The sequence below is a fragment of the Elephantulus edwardii genome, unplaced genomic scaffold (assembly GCF_000299155.1).
Source record: "Elephantulus edwardii isolate Elephantulus edwardi_28Jun2011 unplaced genomic scaffold, EleEdw1.0 scaffold00146, whole genome shotgun sequence".
NCBI classification, from domain to species: Eukaryota; Metazoa; Chordata; class Mammalia; order Macroscelidea; family Macroscelididae; genus Elephantulus; species Elephantulus edwardii.
In genome coordinates, this window is record NW_006399896.1 from 8,109,987 (window position 1) to 8,119,363 (window position 9,377).

At 33.6% G+C, this 9,377-nt stretch overlaps 1 protein-coding gene across 1 annotated transcript in view; it reads right to left on the reverse strand.

Annotated features, from left to right (window-relative positions):
• Window positions 1-272: 272 nt before the first annotated feature.
• Window positions 273-9,377, reverse strand: part of KIF5B (kinesin family member 5B) — a 53,770-nt gene continuing 44,665 nt past the window's right edge. Inside the window, exons 17-26 of the mRNA XM_006894611.1 lie at window positions 6,954-7,142; window positions 5,728-5,845; window positions 5,130-5,191; window positions 4,923-5,032; window positions 3,719-3,820; window positions 2,467-2,527; window positions 2,275-2,346; window positions 2,009-2,113; window positions 976-1,192; window positions 273-403 (exon numbers count right to left, since the gene is read on the reverse strand). Coding sequence (XP_006894673.1) covers window positions 273-403; window positions 976-1,192; window positions 2,009-2,113; window positions 2,275-2,346; window positions 2,467-2,527; window positions 3,719-3,820; window positions 4,923-5,032; window positions 5,130-5,191; window positions 5,728-5,845; window positions 6,954-7,142 — 1,167 coding nt within the window. The remainder of the gene's footprint in view (window positions 404-975; window positions 1,193-2,008; window positions 2,114-2,274; window positions 2,347-2,466; window positions 2,528-3,718; window positions 3,821-4,922; window positions 5,033-5,129; window positions 5,192-5,727; window positions 5,846-6,953; window positions 7,143-9,377) is intronic.

A 9,377-nucleotide genomic window follows, 5' to 3' on the forward strand; every position in this document is an offset into this window, starting at 1 on the left:
TTAGCATAACACAGCTAGTTCTAGTTTGGCAAGTAGCAGCTGGTGTTTTTAAAGAATATTATCTGAAATATTAAATGTGACTCAAAGAAACCTTGCAAGTTGCTTCTACTATCACTTATTAAAAAAATAATAATCATGACTGAGAATTAAAAAAATTATTTAACAATCAGTGGCTCAAAGTTACCATTTATAATTACAATTTAAAATGCTGTATTGGATTTTAAATCCTATATTGTTTTATGAAATACAAACCTGTGGAAACATGTAAAAGCTTAGACTTGCTTGCCTCCACCGCCACGTACTGCCACTGGCTGGCTGTTCTGTATAAATGCACCTCCTCCACGAATTGCACCTGGATGAGTTGGAGATGCTGCTGGATGCTGTCCAGGTCGAATAGGTTTTGCTGGTTGAAAAACGAAACAATACAAAAGATGACTTTAGAACAAAGCTTAACATGTGTCAACAATGACTATCTAGGTCTCTTTCTTATTTATAACAAACTCACAAATGGCCTAGTCCATAGGAAGTTGCACTACTAGCCCAAAGGCTATGCCTCTCTGGCAATTTGCATCTACCAGCAGCTCCACAGGAAATACAGGCAATCTTCTGTGCACTTTACAGCTTCTGAAACTCAGCAGAGGGTCAGCTATTGAGTCTGTTTGCTGGTAATAAGTTGTGCGTGTTTTGTTTCTCAATAAATGCCTCCTCCTTCTTCATACTGGTGACATTCTTTTCTCCAGAAACCTATTCTTTGCTTCTTTGGTTTTTCTCTTCGCTTTAATAACACTACTTGATATAATATGTCCTATTTCTGGTCATTTTTTGCCTATTTTGCTAGTTCTCATTTATCATCTGGTCCTGTAAATGTGTTAATTTTAGAATTTCCTTGTTTTTGTCCAAGAATGCAAATCTTCGCAAGTTAGAAAATAAAGACAAACATCTCCATACTAACATCTGTTAATGTGTTCTACTAACCAATTTGTGCAGAATGTCCTCTTCTGGCCATATTCTTTGACCTAACTGCTTCCTTTATACGATCTACTTCTTGTTGATAGCGTTTGCGATCACGAGATGCATTTTCTTTGGCTTCTTTCAGTGCTGACTCCAAAGCTTTCACTCTCTCAGCTGTAGCTCTAAGTCGCTTTTCCAACTTGGGAAGCTCACATCGAAGATCTGCATTATCACGTACCAACTAAGGGCACAAAGAAAATGTATCTAGCTTTAAAAAGATGAACTGAGAAAGTATAAATATTGTGCTATTTCTCTTTAGTAGGTAAGTAAAATTACAACTTTCAGCAAGGCTTCATTTAATTTAGGCAGAAATACTTATCATACACATACATACTTTGTTACACATGTAATTTTATTTGGGGGAGGAACTCTGTTCTTAGCCCCTACTATATGAACAGTAGTGCTAAGTTCCTTCAGTAAGTTACTAAACTGATAGAAATGAATAGTCTTTTAACCACACAAAGCCATAAGTATTGATAAATACTTTTATTAAGAGTTGAAGACAAGGAAAATGACAATTTTTTTTAACCATATGTACTCTTGCACAAACATTAGGGTTCTAACAAACATAAAAAAATTATAAAACTTTTTTGTTAATAATCAAATATTGCTGTCATAAAAAAATCAAAGTAAATGAAACCAATGTTACTTTTAAAGAAACAGACCTTATCTCAATATATTACAGATTTAATTCTGAGACATTAAATGTAAACAGACCAATTTAAAAAAAAGGTTTTCATTTAACAGTGAAGACCTGCCTATCACAAAGTAAAAAAAATAACTTATCAATGATTTTAAAGGTTGAGCAGTCTTAGAGTAGAAATAATATTACGTTTTAATTGGCCTTTTTGTATATAATTCTTGAGTACTGATTTTGCTAAGAGTTGTTAGTAATTCTTTTTGTAGTTGCTTTATAGAAATGAGAGGTTCAAAGCAGGAAAATTCCCTATGGATTTGAAAAGTTATAATACCATTACAAAATACACTTTTTTCTTACCTGTTTATGTACTTTAGTGAGTTGTTCAAGATTATTCTCAAGAAAGGAGATCTTCTGTTTCTGTGCTGCACTGCCTCCAGTGTCATCAGAATCGATCTCAGCACTCTGATAAAGAAACAGAGGTTATGACAAGACTCAGATCACAAAAATCTAAGTGTCATAGCTACATATACCTTAAAAGTAAAATGATTTTATTTATGAATAAAGAGAAATACACATAATAGGTGTAATATATATGAGTACTTCCTTAAGTACTGTTATATTACCTTTTTAACTCTAGTGGCCAGGTCCTGAACAAAAAGCTTCCGCAAATTATGTAAAGTTTGAAGTTCTTTCGCCTTAAATTAAGAAAAGCTGTATTTTAGATATACAGAATTTAAAATAAAGTTAAAAAATAGGGCGATGGGGGAAATCCATAAAAAGCTCCCCAATCTTGTTTATTTTCAAGCTTGACTTACCACTGTCTCTTCCAAACCCTTCAAGTCTTGTCTTGCTTGCTCTCGCCTATCTTGCATAACTCTAAACAATGAAAGAATATACATACACACTTTCAACTTCAAAGTAGAAATTCTAGTTTTTAGCTTAAGACTTGAATCAAACTTGTTTTGAAAGGGCCAGTTATTAAAAATAATTTAAATGGGGGGAGGGTTGGGAGGGGAGAAAAGAAGCAACAATGAATGAATGGAAATCCAAAGTCTCTGTAAATTTTTACTGAAATTAATAATAAATTTAAATTTAAAAAATCATTTAAATGATAAATTCTTCTTTTTAAAAACGTGTACCCATACCTTTAAAAGAAATGTTTATACCTTCTGATCTCCTTTTAAATGTATTGCTCAATTAAAATAAATAAACTTCCTTAAATGGAATGGAAGAGATGAAATAATGCATAACAGATTCCAAATAAGGAGTTTTCCATTTATAGTTTCAAGTATGTCATATACAGCTATTATCCAAACTAGTTCTGGTTAACTGGAATTACCGAGAATATGGATTTTTGAAGTATAAAAAATAATTTACATTAAAACTATTCTAACAAAATTATGGCTGATACTTGAAATGGAACTTTATGAAATTAAAGTTACATCCCCAAATGGATGCACCTTCCTCACTGACAGTAGATATGGAAGAGGCCTGAAATGAACTCCTGAATAGCAGGACATACCTAACAACAGCCTCATTATTTGGCAACTGTCTCCCTATAAATTTAAAGTATGTAAATAATTATGATCCTGAGTATTCTACTCAAGAGTCGAGAAAGAACTGACTATATGCTTTCAGTAAATTAGAAAAAAATTAACTGGAGTAAAATGTCTTTTTGAAAGAAACCAGTCATATCCTTTATGCAATCAAACTGCATTAAAATTCAGTTTTGTAATAAATATGGAAAGCTTCTAAATGGCCATGTTTTAACCTAGCTGTTACAGCTGATATAAACTGAATTCATATAGAAAAGGAACAGACTGATAAATAGGAATCTGAATCAGTGAAATACAAGGCCTTCCTTTCACTAAAGCAAAAATATACTGTATATGTATTTTTTAAGTTACATTTTATTATGTGCTTTAAGGTATAAATCAAACAAATTTAAAATGCTTTTAAGAAAAATACATTCCAGCTAACAGGATGAAAATGTACCTATCAGATATATTAAAGAGTAATGCCTGACATCTCCAAGTCAGTTTTTATTTTTAAACTCTATTTACTCACGTAAGTTCATGTAGTTTCTTGGTCTTTTCTTGATCCGTTGCCTTCAATTTCTCATGTTCTACTCTTAGACGTTCCTGCTCTAAAATCATTTTCTGATTTTGGCTGATAAATGAGGGCAAGAAAAAAACCAACAAAAACATCGTAACATCAACGTCACATTTTCAGAACGTGAAAACTCACCATCATATAACACTATAATAAGAGCTCAATGAGAACTATAAGCCAGCAGCAATATTCCAATTAAAAAATTCAAACTCTTAACTTCTATAAACCCATCTTTCAAATGCTCAAGGCTGCTTCTGTTACACTGTTCCCCTTGAGAGTCGGGGAAAGGCAAGAAGAAGGGGACTCGGCTACTCATAGTCATACAATTTTTTTCTACCTATTTTACTATAAAACCATGATTTTCTTTCTCTGTGCTTTTCATCTTTTCCTGAATCCTAATCTTAGATATTAATATAGTCATTAACTTGTCATCTTTTTTACTGGCTATTCTTTTCTGGTTCCTACTCAAATCATGATTTAGCTGCAATCTGTAATCTCCATCTAAATTTTATTCCATATTGAGAAGTGTTATCTAAATTAAAATGACAACTTTTATTTAAATGGATTAAAACCTCAAAACTTTAAAATGTGTAATTCCCAATACTGGTTTTTTAAGATTTATTTGAAAAAGAAGGTGAGATGAATCCACCAGATGCTCCGCTGGAGGAGGGGCAATCTCCTCTCCTCCTGTGCCATTCGGATCTGATTCGACGCACACAACAAGGGGGGGAAAGAAAGTCTAATGAGAAAAAGAAGGTGAGCTAATGATTTGAAGACTGGTGTTAACTACAAAAATGAGCTTAAGGGAGCTTTGGTGGCCTAGTGTCTGGAAGCTGCACTGCAATCCTAGAGGCGTGTGGTTCAAATCCATGAGATGTTCTGCTGGGAAAAGAAGGGACAATCTCCTCTTGTACCAATCAGATCCAATTTGACCGTATAGACACACAAAAAATAATTTAAAAAAAAATTGAGTTAGGAGTCCACTCTCCCTCCCCCACACATAAAAAGCATAAAAAGTTTATAAAACAAAAGATCACAAAATGAAATCATTAAAATATCACTTGAAACTTAGAAGTTATATTTAAACACCCAGGTTTTCTGAAATAGTTTCTAAATATCTCCGCTTAAGAGCAAGAGGAAACAAAAGCACTATACTCACTCTTGAAGATCAGTGATGAGTTTTTCTTTTGCTTCCACCTCATCTCTCAAACTACTAATTTGTTTTTGATGAGTTTCTCTGTGACTCTGGATCTGTTGTTCAACAGCTTGCTAAAATGATTCGGGGAAAAGTTATTCATGAAAGCCACTCTAGCTACAACTAATGATAAATTGAAGGCATTAGAATGTAACATAACATCACACTTGCCTTTACTTCATTTGCAGTCTGAACTTTATTTAAGTGTTCCTTTTCCATTTCATGGACTTTCTCTGTTATATTAAAGGGGGGGGAAGAGATGAAATTAGCCTTAAAAGTTTCCACCTATAAACCAAGGAGTGAATGACTTTTATGAACAACTGTCCATTAGTAGCAGATTACTGAGTTATTCAAATGCCACCTACTAATACATTATTAACCTCCATGTTAAATGATATGTTGATTAATATATTCTTTGTGTTGGTTCTAAAAGATAAATTGTTCTATTTACTCTGCCTAATCTCAGATAAGAATGAGTTAGAGGGCATGGCAAGGAAAGGAGGTAATTTCCCAAGTCTTCTATGTTAATATGTACACCTACAAAAACATTCTTAGTAAGAAATTCCTTGGTTGACCACTTTCATATTCAGACACAATTTCAAAAACCTGTTTCAAAACCACATTAAAATGTGTTCTTTTTTAGTATCATAAGTTATCTATATCCCCAATATTCTCTATGAGTGTAAAGATGAAACTGCCATATGAATCAAAAGTTAAGAAAAAGAAATCAATATGGATACAAATAATTAGATTAATTGGGAACACCTACCTTGTGCTCGAAGTTGAACTAATTCTTCACTCAGGGAATCGACAGATTCTTCCAGCTGTCTTTTCTTTTGCTCCACATTTTGAAGGTATTCTGTCAATGATTTGATTTTGGCTTCATGCTTTTTTTGGGATGGGGGAAATTGGTATCAAATAGGAAGAAAAAAAAAATCTCATGTTAAAAGAATATGTGAAAGTTAGTAATTTGTATCAATATTATCTCTATAAACTTAACTTTGAACCTAAAGTCTTTAGGAGTGAGAATTACATCATTAAAAAGTTTGTACAGCCTGCAAACTAAAGAATTAAAGGTTAAAATAAGCAAAACTATGAAAGTTATAGTTGATCAACTTTATCCTTTCCTCCTCCATCAAAAATCCTTATTTGAGTGAACAACCCCATTCTTTATAGTTGACAAAAGTCTGGCTCCCAGCAATTCTGTCAGTACTGGGAGTCTTCTACTAGATTCATTAGTCTTGTTGTTGTTATGTGCCATCGAGTTGTCTGTGACCCACAGTGACCCAATGTACAGCAGCTCTGTGTGCCCTGCCTTTCCCTGAGCCAGTCTAACTAATTGGGACACACCAACTTCCACTGCCCCATTTACTGTTAGCAATCCATCTCATCCCAGGTCTTCCTCTCCTACGCTGTCCATCCACCCTTCCAAGGATGTACTTCTCCACGGACTGATCTCTCCTGGCCACATGCCCAAAGTATGTGAGACAGAGCTTTAAAATGCTAACCTCTAAGAAGCTTAGTTTCATTCTCTCCAAGACAGACCTATCTGCTTTCTTGGTAGGCCATGGTATGTTCACGGCTCTTCTCCAGCACCATAACTTGAAGGAATCTATTCTTCTTCTGTCATCTTTAATCACTGTCCAGCTCTCTGAAGCATAGTAAGTAATTGCAAAGACCATGGTCTGGATTAGGCACACCTTAGCTTAGTCTCTAGACCTGACACTGTTGCTTTTCAGCAATCTGGAGAGGTCCCCGACAACAGATTTTTTCCAATGTAATTCATCTTTTGATTTCCTGACTTCTGTTGTTAAGAGTGCTGACTGTGGAGCCGAGCAAGCTGTAACTGCTAACAACCTCAATCTGTTCTTCCGCTATCATGGTGCTGCCAATTCACTTTATAACATTTCCATACTTAATATACAGACATTAACAAAATCATTCATGTCATAGTATATTTCAATAACTAAAGAAAATTTTTGCTATAATACGTACTTGAGAGATACGAAGTTGGCAAGCTGCTAGCTCCTTTTCATTTTCTTCCATTTTTTTGTTGCTCTCAGTTTGTGTACCTTCTAACTGCTTACAGCGTTTTACCATTGTCTTTACTTCTGATTTCATTTTGCTAATGTAGAGTCTGGCAACAGTAAACTCTTCATCTATCATGCCAGTTCCTTCAGGTTGCTGTGAGGAAAGAAGTAAAAGAAAAATTTAAAGCCAAAACCGCTTTCCTAACTAGAATCTAAAATTTAGCGAGAAAACATATTATTAAATTATCCAATACTCATTAGGGAGTGAAGAATTATTTTCTTTGTATGTGTTCAGTAAGAATATGTAATATGTAATTTTTGCTTTCTTTTCTTCTAAAACATACAACATGTCTGCAAGTAAAAAAAAAGTAAAGCAGAGAACAAAAACCTTGATGATTTCTCCTTCTTTCAATTTTGTGATTTCTTCTTCACAAAGTTTCTATAAATGCAATTCTAATTGTGCAAACACAAAATTTAACAAGCGGATATATGGGTTGCTGTGCTAAAGAATGATCCCTGAACTCTTCTCTAACAAAGAAGAATTGTGATTATTCTACATTGCTTAACTTTTATGGCTTCAATACAAAATTGCAGTGACATTTGCAGAGAAAGGTAAAAGATTGAGAATACGTAACAATACTAAAGAGTAACAAAGCAGAGAACTGACACCACCTGACTACTGTCAGTCATGACAAAATAGAAATTAAGGTAGTGTCAAAAAAAGCCCCTCAAACTCATTATCACTGAGTCAGATTGTACCCATAAGCTAACTCTTCAGTGAGTTTTCAAAGCCTGTAAATCACACAGGAGGCAAATGCCCATTTTTCTCCCTGGGACCAGACAGTGGCTTCAAACTGCCTGCTTCTCAATCGACCATGTGATCTTTTACTCTTTTAGTGCATTGCAGTGTTAGGAAATAGACCCAAATAAATATAGGACAACTCATCTTTGACAAAGGAGTAAAGACAACTCAATGGAAAAAGAAGTCTCTGGAATAAATGGACATCTTCATGCAAATACATTACCTCGCATTTTTCACAAAACTTAACTCACAATGAAGCACAGACTTAAATGTAAAATTACAAAACTTCTAAAGATACTTGGGTTTGGTGATGAGTTTCAGATACAATACCAAATGCCTAATCCATGAAAGAAGATTGTTATGCTGATGTCATTAAAATGAAACACTTTTGTTCATGAAGATACTGTTAAGAGAATGAAAAAACAAACTACAGATTGGGAGAAATATTTATAAAACATCTGTATTTAAAATATACCAAAAGTTCTGACATCCTACCAAAGAAAATACACAGATGGCAAATAATCATATGGCTATCCCACCCATCATACCAGAGGAAAATGAATTTTAAAATGGACAGATACACCTATAGCATCTTTTGTTAGATGTCATGGATTTGGCTCCAACTTACACTGGCCCTATGTACAACACAGATGACAACTCTCATTCACTGATGGTAAAAATGCAACATTGTACAGCCACTTTAGAGGACAGTATGGGAGTTTCTTAGGAAGATCAACATGTCTAACCATACAATTTATAAACTGTGCTCTTAGGTATTTACTCAAATGAGCTGAAAACTTAGACCTAAACCAAAAAACATGTTTAAAGCAATTTTCTTAGTAATTGCCAAAAACTGGAAGCAAACAAAGATTTATCAATGGGTGAATAGATGAACTATGATACATTAATACAAAGAAGTATTATTCATTGCTAAAAAGAAATAAGCTATCTAGTCATGAAAAGGTAAGGCTAATCTTACATGCATACTAGCCAGTCTGAAAAGGATAAATATTGCAACTACATCAACAACTAGATTTCTAGCATTCAATAAAACCTCTACCTTTTTTTTAAAACCCAGAAGTTTCACATATTTTTTTGTCACATCACTTCATAAATAGTTTAGGAGAGAATGTACAGACTGATGATGAAGTTAAATCATGTCTGGTGATAAGAAAGTAAGTCAAGTCACCCAATAATTAACAGTAACTCATTTTCCTTTATGTTAACTAAGATGAGTTAAAATTTTGAAATGAGAAGAATTCTTGCCTCCAATGAACGGTTTTTAAAAAGACAATAAACAAAAGCAATGTGAGCTGTATATGGAAAACTTTCATTTTCAACTGTTCTTACAACTCTTGGTAACTCTCTATATAAACCCAAAGTTTAACTTTCTTCTCTTTGATATTTTCTATAATGTTTTTAAAAAAAAAGATAAAAAAGATAATGTTACCAGACATGCAAAAATTCTATTTTATGTGTCTTTGTGTCATTGAGAGTTTTATTTTGCTTTCTAAGTTTCAAAATCTACAGGCCATTAAAACCTGACATAATCTAACACATGCTTTCTACTAAACAAGGAACTCAGGA